General features: G+C 43.6%; 1 protein-coding gene across 2 annotated transcripts in view; it reads right to left on the bottom strand.

Annotated features, from left to right (window-relative positions):
* uxs1 (UDP-glucuronate decarboxylase 1) overlaps positions 1-18,872 on the bottom strand; it is a 115,084-nt gene that overhangs the window by 28,720 nt on the left and 67,492 nt on the right. For both annotated transcript variants that reach the window (XM_068033805.1, XM_068033806.1), the window contains exon 11: positions 6,401-6,444. In XM_068033805.1, coding sequence (XP_067889906.1) covers positions 6,401-6,444 — 44 coding nt within the window. The remainder of the gene's footprint in view (positions 1-6,400; positions 6,445-18,872) is intronic.

Genomic DNA, 18,872 nt, shown 5'->3' with positions numbered 1-18,872 from the left:
ATGGTCTTCACATCGTCTGTGACCAAAACTCCATCAAAAAGTGTAACTGTGAAAGCTGTAAAGTTGAGAAATCTGCTAATGGATTCTTTACTACTGTTTACTGCAAACCTACCTTCACTGGTCAATATACGCGTTGGGATTCATACAGCTCCACGCGCTATAAGATTGGCAATCATAAATAGTGCCCAGGCTATTTGCCCACCGTACAAGCCTGATGCTGAAAAAGGACGCATCAAAGCTATCCTGCAGGAAAATGGCTACCCCAATCAGGTCATTGCTCATTGTGTATTGCGCATACTCATGAATACGCCTCAGGCTACCACTTTTGGATCTGAGAAGTGCCCAGTCTACCTCAAATTACCCTCGAAGGGCAAGGTATCTCAAAACATTGAGCAACAGGTGAAGCTAGACGGCTCACACTGCGACTATGCAGTAGCAACACAAGTAATATTTCCCACGAACAGGTTGCTGCCGCCAATGAGACAGGATTAATTAATGACCTCATGGTGAAGGTGCCCTCAGGCAGCAGTGAACAGATGATTGTAAAATCCTGGACTGAATGTAAAATTCAAAGCTCCCAAAGTCGAGCTCCACGGTGGGATGGACGGAAGATCGTCCCGGCAGTGGCCCACCACGGTACCAGACCCCCTGAGGTCCGGGCCCAATCTTCCCGGCAGCAACGAGGCTCTGTAGTGACTCCCCCACTGCTGGGTAACGGGACCTGGATCACCATATTCAAATTAACACTATGCATACATGAAATGAATTGAAAAGAAATCTTACTGTTGGGCTATCATCTTCTGAGCAGCAGTTGGCACTCACGTGCCATCACTTTTCCATCTGGGGAAAGCAGGCGCCACAGTGGTGGGGAACGTAAGACTTTTAGTGCGCGGGGGGGGGGGGGGGGGGGTGGTGGGGGGGGGGGGGGGAGAAATGGGGTCAAATTTACATCATTAGTGTAGGGGATGGTGGGTGACCTGAGCACTTTGTTCAGTTGGTGAGGTTGGTGGGGAAGGAGCGGAGAGTTCAAGTGCAGAAGTGTTTGTGGGGCGGGGTGGTGGTGAGGAGGGCAGAGGGCAAATAATGAATTTTATTGTTATTGAGGATTGGGAAAGGGACGGCAGATTTTGGATCACAACAATCGGGGGGTATAACTTAAAAAATGTAAAGTAGCCAGCTGCCCTTTAAAAATGCACCAGTGCCTGCACACAGGCAGCTGACGCCATTGCCAGCATTGGAGAGCCCATCTTCTCCATGTGATTGGGGGGGGGGGGGGGGGGGCGGAGCGGTCTGACCGGATCATTAGCATCGGCCGTCAAGAGGATGATCACGGCGACATGGCAATGCAGGGCCCCCACGTGCAGGCTGTCATTTTTATCGCTCACTGCTGCTCCCGGTGGCGGGTGCATAAAATCCAGCCCTCAGTATGAGAGACAGAAGAGTGGATCAAAGTATTTTATTTTAAACTTAAATAAGGGCAATAATGAAGGCATGAAAGCACAGCTAGCTAAAGTGAACTGGCAAATTAGTTTAAGGGATAAGTCAACTGAGATGCAGTGGCAGACATTTAAGGGGATATTACAGAATACACAGAATAGATACATTCCAATGAGAAAGAACAATTCCAAGGGGAGGACCCACCATCCGTGGATAACTAAAAAATTTAAATATAGCATCAAACTTAAAGAAAAAGCATATAATTGTGCAAAGATGGACAGAATACAAAAATCAGCAATGAATGACAGAGATTAATAAGGAGGGAAAAGTTAGAGTACGAGAGAAATATAAAAACAGATAGTAAGAGTTTCTATAGATATTTAAAAAGTTAAAGTGAGCATTGGTCCTATAGAAAGTGAGTCTGGGGAATTAATAATGGAAAATAAGGAGATGGCAGGTGAATTGAACAGGTATTTTGCATCAGTCGTCACGATAGAGGATATAAGTAACATCCCAGAAATAGCTATAAATCAGGCAGTGGAGAAAGTTGATGTGTTGGTTTTAATTTTACACAATTGCCTAAATTCGGGGAAGGTTCCATTAGATTGGAAAAGAGCTAATGGATCTCCTTTATTCAAAAAAAGGAGAGACAGACAAAAAGCAGGAAACTACAGGCCAGACAGCTTAACATCTGTCTTAGGGAAAACGTTAGAGGAGTTGGGCACTTAGAAAAATTCAAGGTAATCAGGCAGAGTCAACATGGTTTTGTAAAAGGGAAATCATGTCTATCTGATTTATTGGAGTTCTTTGAAATAACGTGCTATGGATCAAGGGGAACCGATGGATGTACTGTACTTAGATTTCCAGAAGACATTTGATTAGGTGCCACATCAAAGATTATTGCAGAAAACAAAAGCTCGTGTTGTAGGGGGTAACATATTGGCATGGAGAGAAGATTGGCTAGCTAACAGGAAACAGAGTAGGCATAAATGGGTCATTTTCTGGTTGCCAAGATGTAACGAGTGGTGTGCCACAGGGATCAGTACTAGGACTGCAACTTTTTACAATTTATATAAATGACTTGGATGAAGGGACAAAGGCATGTTTGCTAAATTTGCTGATGATGCAAAGATAGGTAGGAAAGCCAATTGTGAAGAGGACATAAGGAAGCTACAAAGCGATAGGTTACGTAAGTGGGTGAAGATCTGTCAAATGGTGTATAATGTGGGAAAATATGAAACTGCCCATTTTGTTATTAAGAATAAAAAGCATATTATCTAAATGGTGAGAGATTGCAAAGCTCTGAGATGCAGAGAGATCTGGGTGTCCTAGTGCATGAATCGCAAAAGGTTAGTATGCAGATACTGCAAGTAATTAGGAAAGCTAATAGAATGTTATCGTTTTGCAAGGGGAATTGAATATAGAAGTAGGAGGTTATGCTTCAGTTATCCAGGGCATTGGTGAGACCACATCTGGAGTATCGTGTACAGTATTGGTCTCCTTATTTAAGGAAGGATGTAAATGCATTGGAAGCAGATCAGAGGTTTATTAGACTAATACCTGGAATGAGCGGGTTGTCTTACAAGGAAAGGTTGGACAGGCTAGGCTTATATGTGCTGGAGTTCAGAAGAGTAAGAGGCGACTTGTTTGAAACATGTAAGATCCTGAGGGGTTTTGACAGGGTGGATGTGGAAGGTGGTTTTCTCTTGTGGGAGAATCTAGAACTAGGGGTCACTGTTTAAAAATAAGGAGTCGCCCATTTAAGACAGAGATGTGGAGAAATATTTTCTCTCAATGGGTCGTGAGTCTTTGTAGCTCTCTTTCTCAAAGGGTGGTGGAAACAGAGTTTTTAAATATTTTTAAGACAGAGGTAGATAGATTCTTGATAAGCAAGGGGGTGAAAGGTTATTAGGGGTAGGCGGGAATGTGGAGTCGAGGTTACAATCAGATCAGCAATGATCTTGTTGAATGACGGAGCAGGCTTGAGGGGCCGAGTGGCCTACTCTTGCTCCTAATTCGTACGTTCATATGTATGTTCATATGTATGTTTGTAGGTCAAGCCAAAAAGACATCTATCTACGACACAAGTCGTAGTGCCAGTGCAATGGCAGATATGTAGGCTGTATGTCCCAATGACTGGCAAATCGTATCAAACAGCATGTCCCTTTGGCTGTTCGCAATAGGCAGAGTACTGACTGTACTCAACGAGTTTGTACCCGCAAAATTCAGAACACAATGCCCAATGCGATTCCACAATTGGATAGCACTTACTGAACAATCCCAAATGTGCTAAGAATTATACTAACAACCAATTGAAGATCAGTCGGGCTTGCAATGTGGTTCACTTACGCTCGCCAGAAGCTGCATATATTCATACACAGGGACCTGTCCTCTGAAGACAAAAGGAACATGTCCAGATGGTGCACCTTTTTTGAATTAAAGAAAAACATGGGGGAACAATAGTCCCCTGGTGCATTCTCCACGGTAATGCCTTTACCAGACTGGACTTGCCAACCAATCAGCACCCTTTTCTCATGCAGTATAAATTGTTGCTCCCTTTAAAATTTGCCATTCTTGCATCTGTCCTGATGAGTGCTAGACAAAAAGCTTCAACAGCATGACTCTTTTCTTCAGCAATAACTGAATTTTAAGTATAAATTATTTCTTAATAAAGTTTTCCTGAATTACTACACCATATTGGTCATAGCCTTGTCAGGACAAGAGTTAAAAGTGAGAATGACTCAATAAAAAGTGAAACATCACCTATACCACTAAATGTTACAAATGGCATGCAGTCTCCAGATGCTATTGGTAATGTACCAGTAGGTATTGCTGTTAAAATAATGGCCTGGATTTTGCAGTAGGAATTATGATGAAATTATCAGCATTCACTGTCATTACTTCTCTGAAACTGGCAACAACTTCTGGAGTCCAAACATGCTCAGTTAAATCTAGAAGTTGCTGCCAGTGATTCTATGCTTCTCCAGAAGGTGTGCTCAAGTCCCCGTAGACGCTAATCAATTATTATGCTGTTAGTCTCGCTGTGAAAAATCTTGGGGAAAAAAATTGCACCTTGTTGAATAAGCTGTAATTGCATTTTAATGGGGTGTACTAAATTCATTATTAATGCTGAACAATCTCCCTGACCCTGAAAAACTAATTTTATATTTGTGGAATATCAAATTTCTTCATTGTGATGAAAATTCCACTTTTATAAATTTGTTTTAAAGTTTGATATTTCAGCTTCTGCCTTAATCTCATGTGTATGTTCCAATCTTTATTGTGCTCTCAGTAAAATGATATTAAAAACTCAAGGATAATCAGTGCTTTTAACTTACTGGTTTGCTGTCTGAGAAGTCTTCAATGTGATTGGCTGCTTACCCTGCTTGATGACATCATTGTTGCTAGAGACCTAGAAATCTCCTTGACTTTGTGCCAGATTCAAATTAACTTCAGGAAATCAGAGATCGCTAGATCCTTGCCAGTAGCTTTCTTCGAGGTCAGAGGTAAGCGTTATGCTTCGCTGCTGACTGCGAAATCCAAGCCAATGTTGAAAATAGGAAATAAAAACAGAAAATGCTCAGCAGGTCTGGTGGCAGCTGTGGAGAGAGAAATGCAGTTAACATTTCAGGTTGATGACCTTTCATCAGAACTCATAATGGAAGGTGATCGACTTAAAATGTTACTTCTGTTTCTCTCTCGAAGGATGCTGCCAGACCTGCTGAGCAGTTCCAGAATTTTCCATTTTTATTTCAGATTTCCAGCATCTTCAGTATTTTGCTTTTGTAGTAGAGTTGAAAATGGGAAGCTGCCCAATATTAAATAACAGCCTCAAACTAAACCCAGAGTAACCTTAATGGCCTTTGAGTAACAAAATCAAAGAAGCAACCAAGCCCAAAATGCCCCTCTCCACTAAGAGATCCATCCAACAACCCTCCCTTAATGCTGCTTACAACAGATGGTTGGTAACCTGAATTGTGCCAGATTGTTAACGTCACTTGCTTCCCTATCGCTTCAACCAAAAACCTGCGATCACAGGAAAATTAATTCTCTGTATTGAATTGGACATTGCTAATGCTCTTGAAGGGTATACTCTCCTCTAGCTAACTTTGGTATCAGGACCTAAGTCCTGGTGCAGTTGTTAGCACCGCAGCCTCACAGCTCCAGCGACCCGGGTTCAATTCTGGGTACTGCCTGTGTGGAGTTTGCAAGTTCTCCCTGTGTCTACGTGGGTTTTCTCCGGGTGCTCCGGTTTCCTCCCACAAGCCAAAAGACTTGCAGGTTGGTAGGTAAATTGGCCATTATAAATTTCCCCTAGTATAGGTAGGTGGTAGGGAAATATAGGGACAGGTGGGGATGTGGTAGGAATATGGGATTAGTGTAGGATTAGTATAAATGGGTGGTTGATGGTCGGCACAGGCTCGGTGGGCCGAAGGGCCTGTTTCAGTGCTGTATCTCTAAAAAAAAAACTTCCTTGCGTAAAATTGAAGCTTGGGAGGGGCATTTGTTCCCTCTTCCCCTCTATTCATTGAGAACAAATGAGCGGCCAAGATTATGGATGGGGTGGTTCCCCAAATCTCTCCACTTGAGGACCATTACCTACATACATTAACCGCACCTACCCACCTCAAAACCCCTTCCCTTGCTGTGATAATATTTGGCAGATTTTTCCAGTCTTTCATGTTTTTCAGTCTTTGCTTCCCTCTCTTCTCTCAATTTCCCATTCTCCCTCACCTGGATCTAATTATCCTCCCATTTTTCTAGGCTTTCTTGACCCAAATACCACACTTGGACTTGACTGCTCAATGACTCCATGGAAGTTTTAAATATAATCTGCACAACATTCTGTAAAATAGGTTTCATATATTAACTAGCCTATTATAGATCCAGACAAAATAATCTGTTCATGAAGACAAAGCTAAGTGTGAGTGCATGTAGGAACATATCCAGTCACACATCTTACCTCACATATTGGAAAGACCTAGTCTGCGATCCTGAACCATAAACCTGTGAAGACAGATGAAGTAAATTTAAAAATATAACACATAAATTGTAAAGTACAGTAACCTGAAGGCATTTCACCAGCCAATAAGAATTTAGAAAATATGTTACTGCACTGTCATACCACAAAAAACCTTGGAACAATATTATCCTGGTACTTAATGTTATGTCTGAGATATTAGGAAGAATTATCCACTTCACACTCTGGAGAGGATGATGAGGGGAACTTGATAAAAACTCTAAGATTTATACAGATTAGAGAAATTAGACCCAGGAAAGTTAGTGCCAGGTACAGGAGTTGCGGACTAGGGGATACAATTTAAAAGTGTCAAAAGAAAATAGAAAATTTAAGCAAATCCTTCTTAAAAGGGTGACGGAATTGTAGCCTTTCATAACAAAAATCTTTTATGTCCGGTTAACCCCAGTGAAATCAAAAATGAAAGTGCGGGAATTGCACATAGCCTTTGACTTCAGTTGGAAATTGTTTGGAGGTTTGGAGACAGAGAATGGCGATAAAGAGTATGTACTCAAATTGCCAAGTGGTGTTCCTCAGGTACTTGTTCTGCTGCTTCAATTTTCACCATGGCTGGGATTTTTCCCTTGGCCTCCGCCTGGCCTGGGCATCCGATCTGCATTTTGTGGTTCCCAAGCCTTTAATTGGTCTGAGGCGGGACTTCCACCCACTTGAGGCAGGAAGACCTGCCTAAATGGAGCTGCTGGCCAATCAGCGGGCCAACAGCTCTTAGTCCCAGTAATGCCACTGGGAGAGGTGGCCATTGCTGGGACGGCAACACAGCTTTGCGATGAGGATGTCGGGGAGCCCGGAGAACTAAGGTAAGTTTTTGGTGCCTCACTGTGGTTGGGGGGGGGGGGGGGGGGGGGGGTGATCGGTCGGGCCCCGGCGAGACAAGGGTGGTCAATTGGGGGGACAGGGAGCGTGTTGGGTGCTGGGGGTGGTTGGGTCAGCAGGGGCGGCTTTCCGTTGGGCACAAGGTGCCCGATCGGGTCACCCTCCCCAGGCCGTCAGAAAGCTGCCTGCTTTTGTCAGCCGACTTCTCTCGCACTTGTGCTGCCTGATCAACCATGAGTAAAATCCCCGTGGCGGCGGGCGGAGGCCCTTAAGTGGCCTTCATTGGCCTAGGGCAGGCAGGCCGTCTTTCGCCGCCGCTGTCCTGTGTAAAGCGGCGGTGGAGGCGGGAGCGAGTCGGGAAGAGCACACCCCACCCCCACTTCGGCAGGAGGCGTAAACTTCCGGCCCTTATCTATTAATGACTTGGATGAAGGAATGGAGAATTGCATATCCAAATTTGCAGATGGTACTAAATTAGGAGGAACAGCAAGCAGTACAGATAGGAGGAGTAAGTTGCAAAGGGACACAGACTGTTTAAGTGTGTGGACAAAACTATAGCAGATGGAGATTAATGTGGGCAAATGTGAGGTCATCCAGTTCGGACCAAAGAAAGATAGACCGGAGTATTTTCTAAATGGTGAGGAATAGGAACTATGAAGGTGCAGAGTGATTTGGGAGTCCAAGTAAACAAATAACTTAAGGCTAATAGACAGGTACAAAAATAAATCACAAAGGCTAACGGAATGTTGGCCTTTATCTGAAGGAGGCTGGAAGAAGTTAAGCTTCAGTTATATACAGCCTTGCTCAGACCCCATCTGGAGTACTGCATTCAGTTTGAGTACCACACCAGTTGGACTGAATGGCTTATTTCTGTGGTGTAAATTCCATGAGCGGTGTGAAGTGAGGGTGGAATGGTTAATATTGTTGAAGGAAACATATAAGATAATTATGCAGAAGCAGAAACACAGTAAAAAAAAATTAGTACAATACTTGGTTGCACAATACACAAACCGTTCCAAAAATAAACCAAAATCCTGAATCTTCATAATTTTAAAGACCTCTAATAAGACACCCTTCAGCCTTTTTCCAGAGGAAAGGGCTCCAAGTCTGTTCAATCTTTCATGGTAGTTATAACTTCTCAGTTGTTCTAAAACTCTTGTAAGTCTTTTTTTTGCATCTTTCCCAGACTCTCTATATACTTTTTGAAATAAGGAGACCAGACCTATACACAGTACTCAAGCGTGGTCTAACTAAGGTTATTACAAGTTTAACGTAACTTCCCTCCTTGACCATTCTATTCCTCTTGAAATAAACACCAGAGCTTTGTTTATGATTTTTAAAAAAAATTACCTTTTGTTTCGGCGGACAAGGGGACTGCTGGGTAAGTAAACCTATACATTCGGGCAGTTTAAAATAACACCTTTTGTTGCAGCAGCTTTTTCTGAAGCAGCGATAGTGCGAGCGAGGGGTCAGCTGGGAAGGTGAGTTTCAGTTTAAAATAACTTACCTTTTGTTTCGGTGGACAAGGGGACTGCTGGGTAAGTAAACCTATATATTCGGGTAGTGGCTAAACCCGAAACACTACACGTGTAGTGTCTCCCACCCATCATCCTCCTCTAACCAAAAAAAAAGGACTCTTGTGTGGAGGGTTTGGTAAGGTAAGGTTTTCCTTTTTTTAAAAAAAATCTTTGTCAATTTAGTGCGGAGGGGATGGAAGCTAGGGCAGTTGCATGCTCCTCTTGCAGGATGTGGGAGGTGAGGGTCACCACTTGTGTCCCTGCTGACTTCACCTGTGAGAAGTGCACCCAGCTCCAGCTCCTCACAGACCGCGTTAGGGAACTGGAGCTGGATGAACTTCGGATCATTCAGGATGCTGAGGGGGTGATAGCGAGCAGTTATAGGGAAGTAGTGACACCTAAGTTACAGGATAAAGGTAGCTGGGTGACCGTCAGGGGAGGGAAAGGGAATAGGCGCACAGTGCAGGGATCCCCTGTAGCCGTTCCCCTCAATAATACGTATACCGTTTTGGATACGGTTGGGGGGGGCGGGACCTACCAGAGGAAAGCCACAGTGGCCAGGTCTCTGGCACTGAGCCTGGCTCAGAAGGGAAGGGGAGAGAATAGGAGAGCGATAGTGATAGGAGATTCAATGGTTAGAGGAACAGACAGGAGATTCTGTGGTCGCGAACGAGACGCCCGGATGGTATGTTGCCTCCCGGGTGCCAGGGTCAGGGATGTCTCGGATCGAATCCACAGGATTCTTAAGGGGGAGGGGGAGCAGCCAGAGGTCGTGGTACATATCGGTACCAATGACATAGCTAGGAAAAGGGATGAGGACCTGAAAAGCGAATATAGGGAGTTAGGTTGGAAGCTAAAAGGCAGGACGAGCAGAGTAGTAATCTCAGGATTGTTACTGGTGCCACGTGCTAGTGAGGCTAGAAACAGGGAGCGAGTGCAGCTGAACACGTGGCTACAGAACTGGTGTAGGAGGGAGGGATTCAGATATGTGGATCATTGGGATACTTTCTGGGGAAGGTGGGACCTGTACAAGAAGGACGGGTTGCATCTGAACTGGAGGGGCACCAATATCCTGGGCGGGAGGTTTGCTAGAGCTCTTCGGGAGGCTTTAAACTAGTTTGGCAGGGGGATGGGAACCGGAGCCACGGATCAGTGGATGGGGTAGCTGTTGAACAGGAAGATACAGAGTGCAGAGAGTCTGTGAGGAAGGTTAGACAGTTGACAGGGCAAAGTTGCAGCCAGTATGATGGGTTGAAGTGTGTCTATTTTAACGCAAGAAGTGTCAGGAATAAGGGTGATGAACTTAGAGCTTGGATCAGTACTTGGAGCTACGATGTTGTGGCCATTACGGAGACGTGGATATCACAGGGGCAGGGATGGATGTTGGATGTTCCGGGGTTTAGATGTTTCAAAAGGAATAGGGAGGGAGGGAAAAGAGGTGGGGGAGTGGCATTGTTAATCAGGGATAGTATCACAGCTGCAGAAAGGGAGGTCGCCGAGGAGGGTTTGTCTACTGAGTCAGTATGGGTGGAAGTCAGAAACAGGAAAGGAGCAGTCACTTTATGGGAGTTTTCTATAGACCCCCCCATAGCATCAGAGACATGGAGGAACAGATTGGGAGGCAGATTTTGGAAAGGTGCAGAAGTAACAGGGTTGTTGTCATGGGTGACTTCAACTTCCCTAATATTGATTGGAACCTCCTTAGTGCAAATAGCTTGGATGGAGCGGTTTTTGTCAGGTGTGTCCAGGAAGGTTTCCTGACTCAATATGTAGATAGGCCGACTAGAGGGGAGACTATGTTGGACTTGGTGCTTGGCAACGAACCAGGCCAGGTGGCAGATCTCTTGGTGGGAGAGCATTTCGGTGATAGTGATCACAACTCCCTGACCTTTACTATAGTCATGGAGAGGGACAGGAGCAGACGGGATGGGAAAATATTTAATTGGGGGAGGGGGAATTACAATGCTATTAGGCAGGAACTGGGGAGCATAAATTGGGAACAGATGTTCTTGGGGAAATGCACGACAGAAATGTGGAGGTTGTTTAGGGAGCACTTGCTGCGACTGCTGGATAGGTTTGTCCTGATGAGGCAGGGAAGGGATGGTAGGGTGAAGGAACCTTGGATGACAAGAGATGTGGAACAGCTAGTCAAGAGGAAGAAGGAAGCTTACTTAAAGTTGAGGAAGCAAGGATCAGACAGGGCTCTAGAGGGTCACAAGGTAGCCAGGAAGGAACTGAAGAATGGACTTAGGAGAACTAGAAGGGGACATGAAAAAGTCTTGGCGGGTAGGATTAAGGAAAATCCCAAAGCGTTCTACACTTATGTGAGGAACAAGATGATGGCCAGAGTGAGGGTAGGGCCGATCAGGGATAGTGGGGGGAACTTGTGCCTGGAGTCAGAGGAGGTAGGGGAGGTCCTAAATGAATACTTTGCTTCAGTATTAACTCGTGAGGGAGAGCTGGTCGTTTGTGAGGACAGAGTGGAACAGGCTGATATGTTCGAACAGGTTGAGGTTAAGAGGGAGGATGTGCTGGAAATTTTGAATGATATGAGGACAGATAAGTCCAGACGGGATATACCCAAGGATATTACGGGAAGCGAGGGAAGAGATCTTTGCGTCTTCACTGTCCACTGGAGTACCACCGGATGACTGGAGGGTGGCAAATGTTGCTCCCTGTTCAAGAAAGGGAATAGGGATAACCCTGGGAATTATAGACCAGTCAGTCTTAAGTCAGTAGTGGGCAAATTATTGGAGAGGATTCTGAGAGACAGGATTTATGATTATTTGGAAAAGCATGGTTTGATTAGAGACAGTCAGCATGGCTTTGTGAGGGGCAGGTTATGCCTCACAAGCCTTATTGAATTCTTTGAAGATGTGACAAAACACATTGATGAAGGAAGAGCAGTGGATGTGGTGTATATGGATTTTAGCAAGGCGTTTGATAAGGTTCCCCATGGTAGGCTCATTCAGAAAGTAAGGAGGCATGGGATTCAGGGAAAGTTGGCTGTCTGGATACAAAATTGGCTGGCCCATAAAAGTGGTAGTAGATGGAAAGTATTCAGCATGGAGCTCGGTGACCAGTGGTGTTCCACAAGGATCTGTTCTGGGACCTCTGCTCTTTGTGATTTTTATAAATGACTTGGATGAGGAAGTGGAAGGCTGGGTTAGCAAGTTTGCCGATGACACGAAGGTTGCTGGAGTTGTGGATAGTGTGGAAGGCTGTTGTAGGTTGCAACGGGACATTGACAGGATGCAGAGCTGGGCTGAGAAGTGGCAGATGGAGTTCAACCTGGAAAAGTGTGAAGTGATTCATTTTGGAAGGTCGAATTTGAATGCGGAATACAGGCTTAAAGACAGGATTCTTGGTAGTGTGGAGGAACAGAGGGATCTTGGGGTCCATGTCCATAAATCGCTCAAATTTGCCACCCAAGTTGATAGGGTTGTTAAGAAGGCGTATGGTGTGTTGACTTTCATTAACAGGGGGATTGAGTTTAAGAGCCGCGAGGTTATGCTGCAGCTCTATAAGGCCCTGGGTCGACCACACTTGGAATATTGTGTTCAGTTCTGGTCGCCTCATTATAGGAAGGATGTGGAAGCTTTAGAGAGGGTGCAGAGCAGATTTACCAGGATGCTGCCTAGACTGGAGGGCATGTCCTACGAAGAAAGATTGAGGGAGCTAGGGCTTTTCTCATTGGAGCGAAGAAGGATGAGAGGTGACTTGATCGAGGTGTACAAGATGATGAAAGGCATAGATAGAATGGATATTAAGAGACTTTTTCCCCAGGGTGGAAAGGGCCATCACCAGGGGGCATAATTTTAAGGTGATTGGAGGAAGGTTTCGGGGAGATGTCAGAGGTCGGTTCTTTGCACAGAGAGTGGTGGGTGCGTGGAATGCGCTGCCAGCGGTGGTAGTAGAAGCAGATACATTAGGGGCATTTAAGCTACTCTTGGATAGGTACATGGATGATAATAGAATGAAGGGTAGATAGTTAGTTTGATCTTAGAGTAGGTTAAAGGTTCGGCACAACATTGTGGGCCGAAGGGCCTGTACTGTGCTGTACTATGTTCTATGTTCAACTTGCATTGCTACTTTTAATAATTTGTGAATGTGTATCCCTAGATTCCTCCAACCCATATAGACTCTTATTTTCCCTGGATTATTCCTCCTACCAAAATGCATCACCTCACACTTACCTACATTGAAATTCATTTACCATTTATATACCCATTTTGCAAGTTTATTAACATCTTCTTGTATTTTATTACATTGTTCCACAGCACTAACTACACCATCCAATTTGGTGTCATCCCCGAATTTTGAAATTGTACTTCTGATTCCCAAGTGGTCCCAGCCCTGATCCCAATGGAACACCACTGCCTACATTCCATCAGTCTGAGTAACTCTCTTCCATAGATTACCCGCAATTGCTCATCCCTGTACTTGTTAACCTATATTGAGTCCTGGTCTAGCAACGCCATCAAGTTAAAATTCTCATCCTTGTGTTCAAATTGCTCCAAGGGCTTACCATTCCCCATTTCTGAAACCTCTTCCAGCCCAACAAGCCTCTGATATCTCTGCGCTCCTCTTACGCAACCCCAAATTCCAAAGCCATACCTTCAGCTGCCTCGGCCCCTAGTTCTGGAATTTCCTCCCTGAACCTCTCCATCTCCCCCTTTAAAATCCTCCTTAAATACTACCTCTTTGACCAAGCTTTTGTCCATCTGCTCTAATATCTCTGTGGCTCAGCGTCAAATTTTGTTTTTGTTTGCTAACACTCCTGTGAAGCACCTTGGAAGGTTTTACCGTGTTAAAGATGCTGTATAAATGCAAGCCGTTGTTGTCACAAAGATTGTTTTTGTACATCTCCAATATTGCCTGCCGCATCTTCTACCTCTTCTCCTCAGTCACTGCAATCCACTCTATGCTATTGTTACCTTGTGGCTAGACTTTACAATGTTCCTTTCTGGTCTCCACTCTTCCACCATTCATAAACCACAGTTATGCAGAATACATAATTCAATCCCCTCAGCAAGTTCCCAGTGTTTTAAGAATTTCATCCTCACCTTCAGAAACCCTTTGGCCTCACCATCCTCTCATCCATGGCCTCTGCTAGCCCTGTCATGGCACCTACCTGCCAGTCTTCCAACATCCGATGGATGTTGCCTGACCTGTCGGGTGCCTCCAGTGTTTTTTGCTTTTGTTTCAGATTTCCAGCATCCGTAGTATTGTGCTCTATATTCTGTTCAGAAGGTGAACAGCATGCTGAACTCTACTTGGAACTGTTCCTTCGATGAAATCTTGCTGTGCATGATTAAACTCAAATAATTTTTACTTTACAGGGTATTTCTACAATCCAGTGTTCAGACAATATACCTTGGATAAACAGCCCATGAATTTCCACTGGTTACTTTTTGGACATTTCCCCCACACTATCTTCCAACAGAAAGGATTGAGAAGTTATCAATTTTAAATGTGTCAATTTTAAATCAAGTTTATAATTAAGCATTGAGATGATAGGTGATTAAATTGTGAATCACATAAGCCATTTGATGTTTCCCCAAAGGTTCCAGAAAAGTAAGCTATTCATTCATCTGTCTCAGCAAGCAACAAACACTGCACACCATTGCATTGGAAAATTTCTGTTCCTTTCAGGCTGTTTTCTTTAAACCTCCCTCTGTTCACAATGACAGGTTTTGGAAACAGAAAGTGGCAAGGTCAAGCTTTGCTCAGGTCCAGAAAAAAAATCTCGGGAGATTTGTTAGGAATTATTTTGTTTAAGTCAACTAAGATGATCCACTGATGTGGGGAAGCATGGCAGGCACTATAAGGGCTCAGAAAGCTAAGGTTTACATTTTCAATCTCCAATAGCACATCAAATATATGTACAAGATCAATAAAACAGCCTATGAGAACAGGGAAGCGCTCCAATTTTCCAAGAACAAGGATCTGCAACCTGTGACTCCGGAGCATATGCAGTGGCTCCCAACCTTTCAGTTCATCACATCAACATGAAAAAAGCCTTAAAAAATTAAGTCAAGAAAAGTACTGTGTTTTATTGAGGGGATAAAAATTTAATCATTATGCTGCATTTTGTGGTTTCAAATGATTATTTTAACAAAAACATCACCGTGCTCTAAATAAACCTGTTCAAATGGTATAGCCATAGCATGGTTACAGATAATGCCTTTGGTTGGAGGAACAGGTTTTGTGGTTGCGATCATCATTGTTTCCAATAAAGCTGAATTGATACATTCTAAGTGTGCTTTTAGAAGCTGATCATCATGAGAAGCAACAGTAGAAATCTTTTAAAATTCTACTCATTTTAAATTAGTTTGTTTTAAAGACGACTATTGACAAAATTATAGTTAAGGTCAAAAAACATGATAATTCAAGGTTAAGTCTGTTTTAATTTCAATTTTCTCCCATTGATACATAAATTCGATACATGTATTCTATGTGCAAATTATGCATTCTACCAGAGACACTTGGAAATTTGCCAAGTATTCAGTTTAGCCGAATTTTCATCTTGTGGCACCCGATTGTCTTAAATAAAAACTATTTTATGTTTCTTTTAAAAACTCTTCAGGTAAAAGGTTGCTGACCCCCTGTCCTTGAACTAGAGGTTATGTAGAGAATTTGGGTGACTGAATACATAATAAACATAAACAAGAAATGCTGGTTTCACTCAGCAGGTCTGGCAGCATCTGTGGAAAGAGAAGCAGAGTTAACGTTTCGGGTCAGTGACCCTTCTTCGGGTCACTGACCCGAAACGTTAACTCTGCTTCTCTTTCCACAGATGCTGCCAGACCTGCTGAGTGAATCCAGCATTTCTTGTTTTTGTTTCAGATTTCCAGCATCTGCAGGATTTTGCTTTTACATAATAAACATAGTTTTTCTCCATACACCATACTTCTTTCTCACAAAGTAATACTCGAAGATATCTCTCAGACTCTCTAATGTACAATCTGGAGCTTAGAAATCATAGCTGCACTGCTGACATAGCACTGACAAGGGCCGAACAACACACACAGAATCGTTACAGTGCAGAAGGAGGCCATTCGGCCCATCGTGTCTGTACCGGCTCTCTGAAAGAGCAATTCACCTAGTGCTAATCCCCCACCTTCTCCCCGTAACCTTACAAATGCTTCCTTTTCAGATAACAGTCTAATTCCCTTTTGAAATCTTCAATTGAACCTGCCTTCAGCACACACTCAGGCACTGCATTCCAGATCTTAACCACTCGCTGCATGAAAAAGTTTTTCCACATGTCGCTTTTGCTTCTCTTACCCATTACTTTAAATCTGTGCCCTCTCATTCCTCAGAGCTCTGCTCACCAGTTGGTTTAATTGTCATGTTTGAATTGTTACGACCGAGGCGGGAGGAGTGCACTGTTTATTCTAGTCCCACTTCTCCACGGGTCACAACAAATATTTAAATTTTCCCACTTACCGATATAGCCAATCACATACTCTATTTTTCCCCAGAATAAAAACACACCAACCAGGTTTCTTCAACAAAAACAGAAATATCAGTTTATTATAAACCAATTCTTAACCAATAATGAAGTAAAACATACACACATACGAAATATTAAAACCCCTTATTTATCCTTGTCCCTCACACACAGACATACATACACACCAGTTAACCAGGGAAATAAAAGAGATTTTTGCTTAAAGCATAGAATAAAAAACAGAAGGAAAAAAAACCACAGGCTGAAAAGAAGGTATGGAAAGATGTCCTTTGTTTTGGTTTGGCGTCCCAAATGCGTATAGATGGCCGTCAATGGGATCTTCCTAGAACAGTTCTTTCCAGGTGATGTTGACCATCAGTTTGGGTAGGCTTTCCAAGAGGTGCAGCTACAGAGGCTCCAAATAGGTCTTACAGCAGGAATGCAGCAACAAAGGTTTGAGTTCCAGCACATCTGATGCAAAGATTCCTTCAAACATGTAGGGTTTCTTCAAATTCAGGAGGAAATAGGAATTTGAAACACTGGATGCAGGATTTCTTTTCAAGAGAGACAGCTGAGCTGTTTTTCTTCTGGCAGGCAAACATCAACTGGCTTTTTTTTTTTTAAAAACAGTTCAAATCGAAACTGAAAACATTCCAGAAGTCAAGTCTCCTGACATCCATAAATTTTGGCCTCTCACTCCTTTGTAAACATCTCAAGTCAAAAACAAACCCTCCTGGGTTTTTTGAAACCAGGTGCCTTCCAGTAACTGTTTGCAGTTCAAACTCAGTCCAAACCTTTTGGTGACCTCCCTTAAAAAAACACCCAAAGGTCCAGCATCTATGGAATCCTTTGCCGTTTTAAAACACAAATTCTCAAAATTTAACAAAAAAATGGAAACACGCGTAACAGAACAGAGGCGACTTTTTTGGGGAATGTGGTCCTTAAGAAGGGTGGTAAGGATAATCCAGGAAATTATAGGCCGGTGAGCCTTACGTCAGTGGTATTAGAGAGGATTCTTCGGGACAGGATTTACTCCCATTTGGAAACAAACAAACTTATTAGCGAGAGACAGCATGGTTTTGTGAAGGGGGGGGGGTCGTGTCTTACTAATTTGATTGAGTTTTTTGAGGAAGTGACGAAGATGATTGATGAGGGAAGGGCGGTGGATGTTGTCTATATGGACTTCAGTAAAGCCTTTGACAAGGTCCTGCATGGCAGACTGGTGCAAAAGGTGAAGTCACACGGGATCAGAGGTGAGCTGGCAAGATGGATACAGAACTGGCTCAGTCATAGAAGACAGAGGGTATCAGTGGATGGGTGTTTGTCTGAATGGAGGGATGTGACTAGTGGTGTTCCGCAGGGATCAGTGCTGGGACCTTTGCTGTTTGTAGTATATATAAATGATTTGGAGGAAAATGTAGCTGGTCTGATTAGTAAGTTTGCAGATGACACAAAGGTTGGTGGAGTTGCGGATAATGATGAGAATTGTCAGAGGATACAGCAGGATATAGATCGGTTGGAGACTTGGGCCGAGAAATGGCAGATGGAGTTTAATCCGGACAAATGAGAGGTAATGCATTTTGGAAGGTCTAATGCAGGTGGGAGGTATACAGTAAATGGCAGAACCCTTAGGAGTATTGACAGGCAGAGAGATCTGGGCGTACAGGTCCACAGGTCACTGAAAGTGGCAATTCAGGTGGATAAGGTAGTCAAGAAGGCATACGGCATGCTTGCCTTCATCGGTCGGGGCATAGAGTATAAAAATTGGCAAGTCATGTTGCAGCTGTACAGAACCTTAGTTAGGCCACACTTAGAATACTGTGTGCAATTCTGGTCGCCACACTACCAGAAGGACGTGGATTGTTTTCACTGGAACGACGGAGGTGGAGGGGCGACATGATAGAGGTTTACAAAGTTATGAGCGGCATGGGCAGAGTGGATAGTCAGAAGCTTTTTCCCAGGGTGGAAGAGTCAGTTACTAGGGGACATAGGTTTAAGGTGCGAGGGGCAAAGTTTAGAGGGGATGTGCGAGGCAAGTTTTTTTTTTTTTTACACAGAGGGTGGTGAGTGCCTGGAACTTGCTGCCAGGGGAGGTAGTGGAAGCAGATACGATAGCGACGTTTAAGAGACATCTTGACAAATATGTGAATAGGAAGGGAAGAGAGGGATATGGGCCCCGGAAGTGCAGAAGGTGTTAGTTTAGGCAGGCATCAAGATCGGCACAGGCTTGGAGGGCCGAATGGCCTGTTCCTGTGCTGTACTGTTCTTTGTTCTTATTCAGAAATGCAAAAATTCATACAATTGTCCCAAGGTAAAGATCAGAATTTGTACTCCAATCCAAAACAAATTATAATATGGCAGAGTGTATGTGGATTAATGCACATTTCAACTTTACAGGTATGATTAAAGGTTAACTCACATATTAACTATTGATCTGGTGTAATAGGTTAGCCTTCCCTGAAAACCTCATTTGTAGATTAAGACTGATAACTCTTAATAAATGCTGTCTGGAGGTAGCTGACGAGCACCTTGTTGCAGAAAGAAAAGAGAAGGCTAGATTTAGAAAGCTTTTGCCCTGTTCATCTAGTGGTTATGTTCCTGAGTAATGATC

This window comes from Heterodontus francisci, chromosome 6 (assembly GCF_036365525.1).
Source record: "Heterodontus francisci isolate sHetFra1 chromosome 6, sHetFra1.hap1, whole genome shotgun sequence".
Taxonomy (NCBI): Eukaryota; Metazoa; Chordata; class Chondrichthyes; order Heterodontiformes; family Heterodontidae; genus Heterodontus; species Heterodontus francisci.
This window is presented reverse-complemented; position numbering and strand designations above follow the sequence as displayed.